This window comes from Clinocottus analis, unplaced genomic scaffold (assembly GCF_023055335.1).
Source record: "Clinocottus analis isolate CAN_PGR_092001 unplaced genomic scaffold, fCliAna1.0.p SCAF_13, whole genome shotgun sequence".
Classification (NCBI taxonomy): Eukaryota; Metazoa; Chordata; class Actinopteri; order Perciformes; family Cottidae; genus Clinocottus; species Clinocottus analis.
The window spans coordinates 2,770,030-2,784,985 of NW_027175854.1; the positions used below are offsets into that span (position 1 = coordinate 2,770,030).

A 14,956-nucleotide genomic window follows, 5' to 3' on the forward strand; every position below is an offset into this window, starting at 1 on the left:
GTAAATTTAAGTTTATCTTCTCAATCGCTAGTTTCAATAAAGCATACAGTTATTTTAGTAAATGATGGTCCCCCTAAGAGTACAAATGCACTATGAACCGGAGAATGCAGTCGGCGGGCTTACTGTGATTGACAGGTCGTTGCCGCTACCGGAGCCGTATACGTATACGTTTATTGGTTACGAAAAAACAACATGGCGAAGCCGTATTCCAAGATGGCGACGGCGAAATCGCCGAACTCGAGGCTTCATCGACAGTTCACAAATTAATAGCTGACGTCACGATGACTACGTCCGCTTCTACGGTTTCACTTAACGAAGTGCTGACGTCAGGTGTCAACATCATGCTAACTTCTCCGTCCCGGCCAATCAGCGTAGAGTCCCACCGACTCTTGTAAAGATGGCGACGGTGATCAACAGAGGAGTGAAAGCTGAACGCTTTACCGTTATTAAACACCGCTGGTTTCGACAACGTGAGAATTGACACAGCAGCGAGAGCGAAAGTTAAGCGACCAATTTGTCAGCAGCAGTGAGCTGTTTGGAGCTGCGCGGCGTCGCAGCGGGCCTGGTTGCTTTTTGTTTTCGGTTACACTGCCGTTGCCTTGGATAGCTCATTAGCTTCAACTTGGAAAGCGAAGGCTAGCGCAGAGCTAACCTAGCTAGCTGTGTTGCTCCACTAGCTGCTGGGAACTCTGCAAGACATTCATGGATTGAACACCGGACTGCATGTGCATATGTAAAGTTTTAAATAGTACAGAAGTGACGCCAATGACTCGTTTGGATTAAACACACTTTCGGGAGGAATACGGTGCACCGACGATCTGGCATTGCGACACAGCTTGTTGCGCCAAGGCGAAGTGAGTTTTTGCCGTCATGTATTTTCTCACCGGCTGGCCCCGGCGGCTGCTTTGTCCGCTGAGGAGCGAAGAGGAGCCCTTTCATATCCAACCCAGCTCCCAGAGGTTTTACTTCGCCGTGCTGTCAGAGACACAGATCAGCATCTGGTTTAGTCGGGTAAGTGTAGTCAACCAGCTGTGACTTTCAGCACCGCAAAGGAGCCCAGCTGTTCCATCAAACACATTCATTTGAACTTGTATGGTGTACCACATTTACGATTACCCCGCTTCTTCAGATACAACCACCATCAGTGTATTGTCACTGCTGCGTGTCAATCTGTCTGTCTTCCCCTTTTAATGTATATATCAGAGAGTAAATACACACGAATAATAGCATTGATGCCATTAGACACTCACACGCCTTTGAAATTGCACAGATGAGAAGTGATAATGATACACATCGTACGAGTTTGATGAGCCTAACGTTATATCCGTATACGTGTATCTTCCGCAAAGGCAAAGTTGTATGTTAATAGGATTAACGTGCGTTGTCCCTCCCATTTACTACCTCATTCATGACAAAGGCTTGGTGATGGTTCATCCTCGCTTGTAGGAACTGAAGTTCACCTGACGAATGCTTCTCAGGGACAGGGAAAGTGTGAAGTGTAAACTGGAGTCTCTCTGTAATCACCCTGCCTCAGAAGAATAGGTCAATGTGTAAGCTATTATCTCCAATTTTGTTGAAAACAAATATTGACTGAATGCATGTTGTGGTATGTTCTGTTCGGCAGCTGGATGTGTTTTGCTGCCAGAGTTAAATTATTGAGTTAACAATCTTGTCAGTCAGCACATCGTTTGATCATCATTTGATAATGCAGAGGCACAATTCTGTACTGACCTGAAAACAAGGACAGCAATGTATGGATGAGTTATATTTTCTCCAAACGTCCTCCATCTGAAGGCCAACGTGGACATGCTCTCTTTTCCTATGACCCGCTCTTCAACAAAAATATATCTATTTGCAGTTACTATCTATCTATTTACAGGTACTCTTCAGCCAAGGTCAGTGTGGTTTTTAAATCATGACTTCAGCAAAAATGGCTTTGTGCTGAAACTGGTTCTCTTAAAAAAAATCTAATACAATTTTTAGCACTTGTGTCCAAAATAGCTGGTGGAATTGATTCCAATATTTGTCCAAAAGTTGCTGATCTAGAACCTAGAGACCTGTGTTGTCAGGTATGGGGTAACTTCATGAACCTGTCATCTGTGCAAGTTGACCACAATCTGTGTCTGACTTGGGAGGAAAAAGTAAAGAAATCAATAGCAATACTGTCAGTGGTCTGTAATAGACACGATTGCGTTAATTGTTTCGACAGAGAGGGAGAGAGAAAAATACAAATATTGAATAATTCAAAGAAAAGTCAGGTGTATCCTGGAAGGTCACAGGACAGAAAGTAATGATTGAACAAATCATTGAGTTGGCATACAATTTAAAGAGTATATATGTATAGCAGTGACTAAAAACACTTTTTTCATTTTCTAATTAGTACTAGGATATAGACGGTCAACTGGCAGTGGCAGCTAAAACAGATTATATATTTTGTTCACTGTTGTATTCATTTATTCATTTGCTTATAATATATTTTAACTTCAACAACAGAGTTAACGGGGAACTTGTGACAAGTAATCCACTTAAAATGTTATGGAATGATGAATGGCTCATTAAATGTGTGGTGATTTCCCATTGAGCATGGTTTGCAGCACCAGCATCTGGTAGTAGCAAAGTCCTATGAAATTCCAAGTATAAGTCTGTGCTTTGAACCCACTTCCAACTCCTGCCCCCAGTTGTATGAATACATCAGATTCTGCCATTCTAATATGGAGAGAGGCTATTTGATGTGACAACATAGTTGAGCCCACTGCTTACAGTGTTTTGTGTTTTACGCAGCTTGTATATTATTGAGGTGTAGCAACAATGGATCAGGGTCACTGTTTACTTCCTGAGGCCCACACAGGATGGGACCATGTTTTCCTTCCCTGCTTTCTGAATAACCATGCCTATTTGTGAGTATCAATGAGAAGTTCAGGAAAAGGGTGGTGTAAGGAATGTTGATTAGAGATTGATATGTGCCCTTCACATCTGTTCCTTGCATTATGCCATTTCAGCGCACTAACTAGCCCACCTCTTCTTGTCCCTGTTGTTCTCAGCCATCCTGTTGTCTTTTTCTTTAAACCCATATATCCTCGACCTCAGCCAGTGCAGCCTGGGCCCAACTAGTTCAGTCAGGCGCTATCACTTAATCCGTGTAGCACAGTATCTTAGCCTTGTAGTCGTTATGTTCTGTCACAGCTGTGTGGGAGCTCAGGATGTCTAGGAATAGATCATTGTTATGCAATTTTGTGTGTGTGTGTGTGTGTGTGTGTGTGTGTGTGTGTGTGTGTGTGTGTGTGTGTGTGTGTGTGTGCGCGCATGTGCGTGCATGTACGTGCGTGCACATAGTTTAGTTTTGTGTGTAATTATTCATGCTTCTCGAGGATTTCATTAGTTACACCAACTAACTGCATGTGAATGTGATGAAGCACAGGAAAAATTCAATGCAGCATAAATACATGAGTTTGATCCACTGCTACCTATTAAACCATTTCAGTTAAAATAATATACAGGTTGTTTATTTTGAATGTTGTCAATCTTTTTCAGGTCTATTTCATATTGTTCTCTTGATTTAGTTTTTCCCTTCATATTAGATGCTGATTAAGTTTGATTTACTTTGTTGCAGGAACTATAACTAAGTATTGGTTTGAATTATGAATAACTAATTATAGAAATGATACAAATACAATTAGTGGAGGAAAGGACTGATGCAATGGAGGCATTGTGAATGATATTTAGGGACAGGGCAAGTGAAAACGCTTGGACAAATTTGACTTGAACTTTCGTCCCGCTGCAGAGAAAATATTGAATAGTTTTGTAGTCATTGACTAAACGCATTATCTAAATAAACTTTTGTGTAAATATTTAATATCGTTCCTTAACTTCTTATTATGCCAACCAATAGAAGACACGAGTGATTTCATCAGATGATTTATGCAAATCATCTGTTGGGTTGTTTTTCCTACTATGTACATTTATTCCCAAATGTAATCCTACAGGTTACCACCAGCATTATCTTTTTTAGTGAGTTTGTTGTGATTGTCATCTGATATTATTACATTTAAAAATGAGGAGAGAAATTTCTCTCTCTCTGTTACCGAAGGTCAGGCGTCACCATTGCCGGTGTCATTGGCTTTATTAAGATTGCATGTGACGAGAGGCACACTATCGGGCTGAAATACTTAAAACTTGCTCTCTCGTTACGGTGACTGAGTTTAAGGTCCGATGTTGCTCGGCTGGAATTACATGAGATCTTTCCCTTCTTATGTTACCCGACATGAGCCATTCAGCGGGTGTAATGTCCGGGTTTACCTGCAATATCAAAGACTGATATAGTCTGTCTGTGCTTTTAGAATTGCTTTTAGAAAGTAAAACTAAATGTTTATAACATGAAAGCGCGATAAATAATCTGCAGGGGATTTCCACTTGTTGAAAAATGCCAATGACTCAAGAATAAGGCTTTGCCAGGTATTCAGGTTTCTGCTGTTCTGAATCTGACTTTGTTCCCAGGCTCCTCTTTAACAGCTGTTTTAACACTTGCTGACAGTTTTTGGTTGAAGTTATGCGTTTAGAAATCACAATTCAATCAACGTTTCCTATTTGACTATAAACATATTGCACTTTGTTTGTGGTGTTATATTAGAAATCAACTGATTCATAAGTGGAGGCGTGTTACGGGTCTTTTTAAAATGTATTTTCATCTCTATTTATTTTAACTGTTGTGTGTTGCTGTGTCCAGAGTTTCTATTAAATTACTTTGAGATTGCTCCAGAAGTCTCATTATTAGAATTTAGGATTATACGACGTACGATCTTGATGCCGGTCTAATAACAAGTGATTTGTAACTTTGGTTTTAGTTAAAATTACAGTTTTAAGAAAGCTGAAACATGGCCATTATAATTTCTGTAAACCAACAGCTCAAAACCCAAGGATGGTCCGCTTACGATCGTGTTAAAACAAGTAGCAATTCATCACATTTTAGACGCTAGAATCATTTAATCAATCTTAAAACAGATTTCTGGCAGTGACGTTACGTATTCTGTTGATGTTTTCGTGTTTGGTTATCATATGTGGCAGTCAGATGTCTGTGAGGTTCAGTCAGTCTAAAGTGCTTATTTTCTTTACCATATCCCTATTCCCCTCCCACAGCCCAGTGTTTTGATAGTCAGCTATATCGAGTCTGCAAAGGCGGCTGCCCAGTTTGGCTTCTACCAGAAGGCAGAATGGAAACCAGACGACTCCATGATCGCTGTGGCGGTAAGTACAGCCCTGCACCATATCATCTCATATTTGCAGTTTGATTGACCCTCTTTTGCCCCCAAAGTCTTATGGCATGTCCTCTTAGAACAAAGCACATATAATAATAACTTGTATACTTACTGTAAAAATGGTGAAGAATTCAACAAGAGTTTGACATTGGTGTATCATTGTTCACTCCACATGAAGTGCTGACACACTATGCTCACAAATCAATAGAAGTTCAACATTGTATCATGCACGAGTCCTTTGAAGTCAACAACACTATGATTACCAATCAATGTAATCACCTGTTGATCTTTTTCTCCCTGTCTCATCTTTCTGTCACTTATCACTTTGTTACCACTTGTTTATGGCATGTGGAGTTTCATTCTGAGGGTAGAGGAAGTGATAGAGAAGGAAGTGCTCGAAAGAGAAAAATTAAAGTGCGGCTCCACTTCTCCAAAACGGCAGCCAGACTTTGTCCTATTTTTGCTGTTATGCTGAGCTCCAGATACAAGGAAGGTATTCCTGTGGCGACAAGGGCGGACCTGTAACGTGTTTCCTGAGCTCTCCACTTCACTTTCAATCACACAGTCTTCCAATGCAGTGAGCAACAGAGTGACATCAGTGTGTGGAGTTAGATTTATTAAGTTTACAAAACAACTTAAGTTCATGGCGCACATGTTGGCCACTTGATCTGACTATTCATAAACCATAAAAACACTCAATATCTGTTTCAAGCATCATTTCTTGGCACATGCTGTGTGCCTTGGTTATTCAGTAATGTCATTGTCAGTCCTCTTGGCCCTTGAACCCTGACCTCATTCTTAACGGGTCAATATAGGGCCAGCTCTATATTGGGAAACAGATTATAGCAGTCTGAAATGGTCTCGCTACCTCAGCTCTTTTGGGAGATGAACTGGGGCCTAATTTTTTTGTGTGTTTTGCAGATCAATTCAAATTTTCTGATGAGGGAGAATGCACAGTCAGCCTGTTTTTGTTTTTTTCTTCTCAAGTTTAAAGTAATTATGAAATACCTCCCCCGCATCTTCCTTCCTGTCATTACATCCCTGCCTTGTGTAAACTCTCTTGAAGGACCCACAACCCCCAAAAATATGCAAATTACCAGCCCACAAAGCTTAAAAGATGTATTTTTTTAAATAATATTCGTGCTCATTTCCATGGAGATGAAATGTTCTCGCCTCCATGTTTCTTTACGTAAACCCACACAAGCTCACTGATGTTAGTTTACTCAGACCTTTCCTCCGCTGTCAAGCTTCCAGTTGGATCTTCAACGCGTTTGCAGTTTAATTCCCTGACTACATTTATCACTTATGAAAATCTATAACATGAAGCTTTGATAGTGTTGTTCGTGATTGTATTAACGTATGCCTGCTGCATGACTATACAACATATTGTGAATGCTGCACTGGCCTTGTTTCTACAATTTACAACACTGGTTCCATCAAGGTTGAGAGCACAGTATAATTTGTACATAATGTGTCGCAAAGAGTGGCCTTGTTCTAGAGAGAGATGGTACATTTTGACACCCTCAGGGAGCAGTGTCCCTGAAAGCAGCAGAGAACATCATGGCTTATTTAGCTGCTCTTATTTATTTTCAGGATTAAATATAAATAGTTCTTATCAAGTGTAATCCTTGATAAGGAGACCCGTCTGTGTTGAACTAATGTCTTAATACATACTGTGAGCTCAGAAGGAACAGACGGACGCTGCATCTGCTGTATCAAACAACTTCAAGCACACGAAGAAGCTGAGCAGTGGAAGCAGAGTCGGATTGTCGATTTGTGTGTGTGTGTATGTGTGCACATGTGTGTGAGAAGCACTAATTAAGCGGACCGGTGCACTTTGTCTTTGTTTGACTAATGTTTTTCATAATGATAATAATCACCAAGATACATTTGTGTGAAATTTGCTCAATTAATATAATCCAGGTAATGTAATTGAGAATAGAAATCTCTTTACGATTAATAAGATAACTAATGTTTTCATCACTAAATCTAATTAGTGGGATAATCAGCCTCAAGCAATGCAGGATATTGTTTTACCGTCTGACACGTATTGCAGAACCAGGATATATGCTGAACAAATGTTTATGTTTTGCGGTTTAGTCCTTTCACAATTAACGAGCCACGGCATTTGATATCTATTCATAATATTATAATACTTGGAATGAGCAGCATTTTGTATGCTGCACTGGCCTGAGCAGCATCAGAGTTTCTCATATAAGCACTTGGACATTTAGCATATGGTTGCCTTATGCAAACGAATGTATTTTAGTTATTATAAAAAGAGATGTAAATACATTTTGCTGACCTGCATCCAAGAAGTTCCGTATTAATTTTTTAATTATGTATTTGATCAAATTCCTAAATCCAGCTAATCCTACGTCTTTTTGTAAACCCAGCCAGGAAATACTGTCAAGGAGAGGCGAGGCTGTTTAGAATGCAGTGTGGCAGAGAGCGATAAAGGTTTCTCCCAAAATGCCGCCCGCTTGTCCTTGAAGCCCTTCTGCTGAACACGACATATCAAGTGTTAAACGGGCTACAACACACACACACACACACACACACACACAGTGTTTTTTTTGTCAAATGTAACATTGTCAAGCATTTGAAGCAGAAATGTTACCGGAATGTCCAGAAAGGGCCATATTTATAAGCACCGTTGGAAAAATAATGGAGACTTTTTCTCGTGGTGTAGCAAACGCTTTAACTGCCACTCGCTGTCAAAGAGAAATGGCAGATTGGTTTAAAATAGCGGCATAGTTTCAACATGAATGCATTGCAAAATAATAGCACGGTGAGCTCTCCTGTTGTCCGTCTCTGCCCCCTCCTTCTCACTCCTTTCTTTAATCCCACCTCTACTGAAGCCAAAGTACACATGAATGAATGCTGTGAATGAGTCCGTGAACGCATTAAGTCAGACTATGTCCCGGGCCCACCCGGACAAACAGAACAGGGAGCAGGTGGAGGAGTTAAAAATAACAGGGCACACTTGTTCACACACTTCCTGGGCTCCAAAAACACAGAGCTCAATTTTGGGTCATGAGTATAAAATATTAATGTAGGTGGAACTGACTTTATACACTTTGTGAGGAAAAAGAGAGAATTATGTTCAAACGTTTAATTCTTGTGGGAAAACTGTGTTTACTGGAGTAACTGCTTTCACACCACACACAGAAAACCCTCTTTAATGCCAACACTGAGCTCTAATAGTAATTAAGCTTTCATACTCTCATTATCCTTTTGTCCTCGATCATAACTCGACTTTAATCCAATAATTTAATCAAGTCCTAAATGGTCTTTGAGACTATGTTTTTGTTTTGTGTAATGTTTTTACTTTCAGGTGCAATCTTTTTGGACACTTGCACTTTCTTTCACAAAGGAAACACGGCCAAAACGATGTCTGATGGCTGTGCTTAACATCGTGAATCCATCATACTTTAAACCCACGAATAGAGAGTGAATTCGGAGAAGCAGTCAAAAAAAACTTTGCCACGAACTTGGTGAATATCCACAAAGGAAAACTGGTCTCAGTCCACAGCAGACGTGCCCTGAACCTCGACACACCCTTTCACACATGGCTTTTACTCCATAAATGCGATGGCAAGTTAAGATGTTGTGTTTTTCCGCCCAAGCACACAGAAGTTTACAATGACACGCACGTCTTACAATTTAAACTATGTGATATCTTCACGAGCTGCATATTTTTACGGTTATCTCCAAGAAGCCATACCTTTTCTCACCCTCATTAGCATTGTAGTTTAATTACAGGGTGAGCAGACTCGGAAAAGTCATCGACTGCAGAACAATAAAGACCAGCGGTGCCCAGGCAGGCAGTAGTTCTCGCTTCAGCAAGCAGCTGTTTTCCAGATGTTTGGCTGCCCGCACACCCTGCAGACCTTAAGGCTAACGTAATCACCCTCATAAACCATGACCTGGACTATCTTTAGCCGAGTGTGTAGCTTGTGTGTAAAGAGTGCAAGACTAACAGCTAAAGCAAGCGACGGAGCGAGAGGGACAGACGTTTTTTGTGTGTCAGGAGTCAAGAAAGGATCTCAAACAAGGGAAATACTTCAGAGCATTTAGCTCTTCGGTGCGTTTCGGGATCAGGGATCTGTTTTTAGACTCTCACACAGCAGTACTTGGGGAAAGTGTTTTTTACCAATTTACTTTAATGGCAGAGTACATAAAAGTACTTATTATTATTATTATTATTATTATTATTATTAGTAGTAGTAGTAGTAGTAGTAATATTAGTATTATTACATGTAAACATAAGCAAATTAGAATGGAATAAAATACAAATATTTTTGTACTTTAAACTTGTAAACTCAGGGTCAGAAATTGTTTTGCAGGAGTCAACAGGCAGAAAGAATGTTTTTCAAAATAAAAAGCGCTTCAGGTTCTGATCTTATCTCCAACACATACACACACATTCAAGATGTGGAGGCAATAACAGGATCATACATTAGCGCTGCAATAAACATAATTTTGCTGAGACTGCATCAAGGAGGTGTTTCAACTCTGGATATTTCTTAGGCTTCTCTTTGTGTTGTGGCTGTACGAGATTACATTCTTCTTTTTATTGTGTGTTTCCTCGCTGGTAAATTGGGTCTTGTCGGAACGGGACAGTACTGTTTTATCTTCAGGTCTATATGTATGTATTGGTACTATTTTATGTTGTGTTTTTCTTGTCCGAGAATTTAATTTAAAAGTTTACTTTGGATCTACTTCTCTATTGCACATGCTTTCTTCCCCGTGTCAAAGACACAGCAGGACCGGATAGTAATTACTTTGTCAACGCTAAAGCATACTACTGATACACTGGGGAAGTAATCGGTCAGATGTATTCTCATGCTTCAGTCAGGAAAGCCTCATAGCGTACTGCAGTTACAGATGTACACATCGCCCTCTGTCATTGCAAACGATTTCACAGCTAAATTCATCTGAGTTATGTTCAGTTAGGCGAAGTTGCACGTGTTTCTATTCAACGTGTTTTTCAATGACAGCCACCGGTTGTGTTTTGTTTTTTTTTAGTGGGTGGGTGGGTGACCCTTTTGGAGCTTGTTTAAACATGCAGAAAAGAGGCCCCAGTACGCTATTACACAGTGTACAGTTTTCTGCTGACTTGCATGTCTTTCATCCTACTTGCGAGCCTGAACTAGGGACTTTCTTCTCCGTTTCTATTTGCTTGCGTTTTTACAGCAGCATTAAATCAATACTTTGATGTCTGCTTCTTTCAAATGCAGCATCAAGTAGTAACAGTTAGTTTGAATATCGTAGAAGTGCCAACGGAAGAAGAGGAAGCGTTACGTGACGAGAGCTAAAGCCCTGTCTTGAGTCCTGTAATTACAGCGGCATCTATTATGTGCCACATGTAACGATTGTTGAGTATGCGTGCCCACAAGACTAACGTTATTAGGAGAAGCATGTTTAAGCAGGACATCATAAAACACATCTATTTAAATTACCAAGGTTTTATGAATGAAACCAGATTTATATTTTTTTTATTTATTGTTTTTTTATATATATATAAATATATATACATATGTTTCGTACATTGGTAACTCTTATTGGCTTTGTGGTCCTGTATCTGCAATGGAGACGTAGCTGGTCCTGCCATCAATCATTTGTAGATCCTATTTTGCAGCTCAGAAAGACTCTTGAGTAGCAACGACTGGTTCAGGACCGGCAGCTTTTTGTTGCCGCTCCCATTAGACAGGACATAGAAAGAAAACTATTTAAACTTCTCCCAAACATTCAGCCACCGGGTGGATTTTCCTTTTAGAATGGTTGTGCCTGCTTGTTTATTTAGCTTTAGCAGACAAAGAACGGGCGTCCTGCCTCTTCCTGTATCCTTATCCCTGCATGTGTCAACGTACCAAGAGTTTTTCAGGTATCTGATGAGATGAGTCATATTAAACATGATCGTAGTCCCATGAAAAGATAAATGGCTGTGTGAACGCTTTCTGAAAGAGATGACTGGGCTGACGTTTGTCCTAGGTTCCTAAATAGTTCCTTTCACATTTCCTACATTAGTTCTTCCTATAGGAAAGAAGCCTCGTCTGATTTTTGTCAACGTATGGGGGCTTCTGTGATTTTAGACTTTGACAGTACTTCAGAGTTGTGATGTGAACTCTTTCCATCTTAACAGTGTGCCACACCTTTTACATCGTTTATGGAAATGACCACAATCACAGTTAACTTTTGATATTTTAACTGCTTTGTGTAGACTTCTGATGTAGATTTGATCCAAACAGCTATTCTGTTGAGCAGTTTTTGCCTTTGCAGCTCACCTGCAGCTTTGCTGAGCTCCAAGGCTGTGGATGTGTTTAGCAGGCCTCTGTTGGGCTCTCCCCTCTCTCTGGCTGCAGCTGCTCTTTTCTCGTCAAGCTTCATGTTGTTGCTGGCTTCCTTCGGTCTTTCCCTCCCTCCTGTTTGGGTTGTCTTATTGCTGTGGTGATATTCTGGCCCTCCACCAACTATGAGCAAAACATCACCGTTCAGAGAAGCACAACTGGCTAAAAGACTGGAAATAGTAGAATAGTGGTTTGCGCATTGATCTCACTCTGGTGATGCTGCAGAGCCACCGAGAACCGAAGTCTTTATATATGCAGTCATTGTAAAGCATTCACTTCACTGCTGACAGTGGAGTTAAGATCAGGTTTCGTGTCATCTTTCAGTCTACAGGCTCAGTTTCAGCCGTTTTCCAGACAGCATTGTGTGCGTCTACGTGCGTGTGTGTAGATGTGGAAAACGCACGGTTGCAAAGTTGTACGCACAAACAAGCAACTACTATTTTTACATCACAGATATTGTGAGCGGCTTTACAGAGTGGAGCCCGCAGCATGCATTTCAAGTGTTTTTGAAATGCTGACACATTTCTTTGTGAGCATCATTATCAGTAACGGCTCAGCTTGGTCAGGATTGTGCATTACAGGGAAATGTCAACCATCATTTCCGGGCGATACAATATACAAATATTTTCTAAACCACGAAAGTACTTGTGCTGCAAATATTATCCTTATTCGGGGAAAGAGAAACGCATTAAATAAATACCGGTCAAGACTCCCTACTGACTGATGATGATCATATTTTGTTTGCTTCTTCTTCCCTCTGGTCTCATTATTTCTCTGTCTTGCCACCCTTGAGTAAATAATAATCTATAAAAACTTGTAAATATCCATTTCTACAGCTTCTCCTTACTTCATCTCCTTAAAACATGTTGTTATTTGTGTGATCTCAGTGTCACAGTTTCTCTGTCTAATAATCAAATTGTGGTCCATTAACTATATTTGTTTTTTCTTTCCCTAATTCTCTGTTTTTAGAGTGCCAAAGGCTACATCCTCTTGTTTGATGTGCTGGGTGGAGGGGATGACAAATCCCTCTATGAACCGGTCTATCCAAAGTGAGTACAGCAAACATTTAAACTCTCCTACACATCAATAAACAACACATGATCATGTAAAGTGAGCTTGGGGACCGAGCTGTAGCTTGGAGGCTACACCATCAACAAATAGTTTGTGCCTTAAAGAGAGTGCTATTTAACCATTATTATCATATTCTTAGTACCTGGATCAGCTTGGGGTTAAATGAAAAAAGCACATAATATTGCATATTTACAAGACCCAGCAACAATATTTCTTTTCAGTCTGAATTGGTCAGTATTTTAACTTGCTCATGTTATAACTGCAAGTGCCGAATTAAAATGTCATTGCCGGTTATAATGAATTTCCAGATTGATTTATTTGAACATGTTTTTTTCCGGTCGGGATTGTTTGCTTGCTGCAGTACGTCTCGGTAGCGATCATCCAGCAGCTGTCTGTCAGTGCAGCTGGGTGATGCCAGGAGAAATACAAGAGGTCTTAACTACTGAATCCTGGTCATGTTGTAATTTGTGCTCTTGACTTTACATCTAATTAATATATTGTTTATATTAAGTGACCCTTACACTACCTGGCCAGAAGTAAATGCAGCATTATGCTGCTGCAACACACTCCTCTGGTTAAGCTTTTCAAACAGCCCTTGACCAAAAGTATGTGCATCGGGGTGTTTGCATGCTTTTCCTTTTTCTAAATCCTTCTGTTACTGTGCTGTGTATCAGGTGGCTATGTCGTGTGCGTGTGTGTGTGTGTGTGTGTGTGTGTGCGTGCGCGGTTTTGTGTCATTCACATTCCTTGACAGCATACCAGCAGAGGTCAGGCAAGTCGGGGCATATTCTGTTTTCTTTTTCAGCTTTCAGCAACAGTTTTCCTCGCACATTTGTAAAATTAATCTGTGTATTCATTTCTTTGTTTGCACAGAGGAAGTCCTCGTGTGAAGGTTACTCCGGGTTACAAGGAGGAGCAATGTGCCCCCGCTTTGTCTTTAGAGATGAAGAAGCCTGTGGATCTGGAGGCCCCTATAACCAGGTAGAAGTCTTATCCTCCTTTTTCAAAATCTCTTTCTCTTTGTCTTTCTTCTTGTTGTGTCTACACATCTAGCTCTCCCTCATATAGACGCCAGCTCACCTTCACAAAGACCTACAAACACTGGAACCACTAAAATAAATGCTGGTCACTGTATATCTCAATGTGAGCACTATCTCTAAGCTAAGAGAGAGAACTGTTATGTTTATATATATATATACACTCTACTCTTGTGCATAGCTTCACCACTGTTGCAATTTTTATAATATACACTGCTCAAGCGGCTCACTAGTGGATATTTAAAGAATGTCCTCCATAGTTAAAGCTGTTAAAAGTGACCCATTCTTTGTGCATATGAAGGGCATTTGGCTCAGAGTGAGACCTTGAAAATAATTGGCAGTGAGAGATGGCTGAGGCTCAGTGAAAGGATAAACTTCTCCACACTGTAATTTGAAAACACAAAGGCCCGCAGAGAGAAATGCATGAATTTGCAGAGATGGAGGGCATTGAGAGAGAGAAGAGTGAGAAAAGGGTTTGATTTCCGGGCCAGACGGGAAAGGATTTCATGTTCTCCCCGTGGCAATGTGAGTTCTCGGGCTCCCACAGTCCAAAGTCATGCAGCTTAGGTTAATTGAGGACTCTTAAATTGCCCAGAAATGCTTGTCTGTCTCTATGCGTCAGCGCTGCAATAGTCGGGTCAACCAGTCCAGGGTGTATCCGGCCTTCGCCCAATGTCAGCTGGGATTTAGCTTAGTGAGGTTGATTGCTTCGTCGGCAACATAAAATGATAATTGGAGGAATTTGTTCCTTCACAAATATACCTCGATCATTGTTACTGTAGAGGTTAATGGCTTATGGGGTAGTTCAGGTTTTGCTAATTTCAGTTATTTTTATTTTTTCCCTCTAGTTTTCCATCTTCCTTATTATCCTCCCCCACATCCTCCAACTTGGCCATCTTTGTTTGCTGAGTGACAGGAACATTTCTGCTCGACTTTCTTTTTGTCTGTGCTTTAGTTTATTTTGTGTTCATATTGTCTGCATCTTTCATGTCCTCGTGTTCATCTGTCACAGCTCTAATGCACTTGACAGAGATTACAGGGTAGTCATATGAGTGAGAGCCCTCACGATGGCATTTAGATGGCACAGCTTGATTGTGCAAGAGATGAGTGGGTGTCTCCTGCTGTGAAACAGCAAAAGTGGTTGCCTCCGCCTCAGTTTACGTCCATTGTGCTTGACACCCTCGACTTTGTTTAATTTATTTCGCTCTGATGCCCGCTTTCCTCCTTTTGGTGTTCCCATTGG

At 40.6% G+C, this 14,956-nt stretch overlaps 1 protein-coding gene across 2 annotated transcripts in view; it reads left to right on the forward strand.

Moving 5' to 3' along the window:
• The first annotated feature begins 278 nt into the window (after positions 1–278).
• Positions 279–14,956, forward strand: part of ric1 (RIC1 homolog, RAB6A GEF complex partner 1) — a 28,075-nt gene continuing 13,397 nt past the window's right edge. For both annotated transcript variants that reach the window (XM_068573383.1, XM_068573385.1), the window contains exons 1-4: positions 279–1,011; positions 5,134–5,241; positions 12,575–12,654; positions 13,550–13,657. In XM_068573383.1, the coding sequence (XP_068429484.1) occupies positions 871–1,011; positions 5,134–5,241; positions 12,575–12,654; positions 13,550–13,657 (437 nt within the window). In that variant the 5' untranslated portion in view covers positions 279–870. The remainder of the gene's footprint in view (positions 1,012–5,133; positions 5,242–12,574; positions 12,655–13,549; positions 13,658–14,956) is intronic.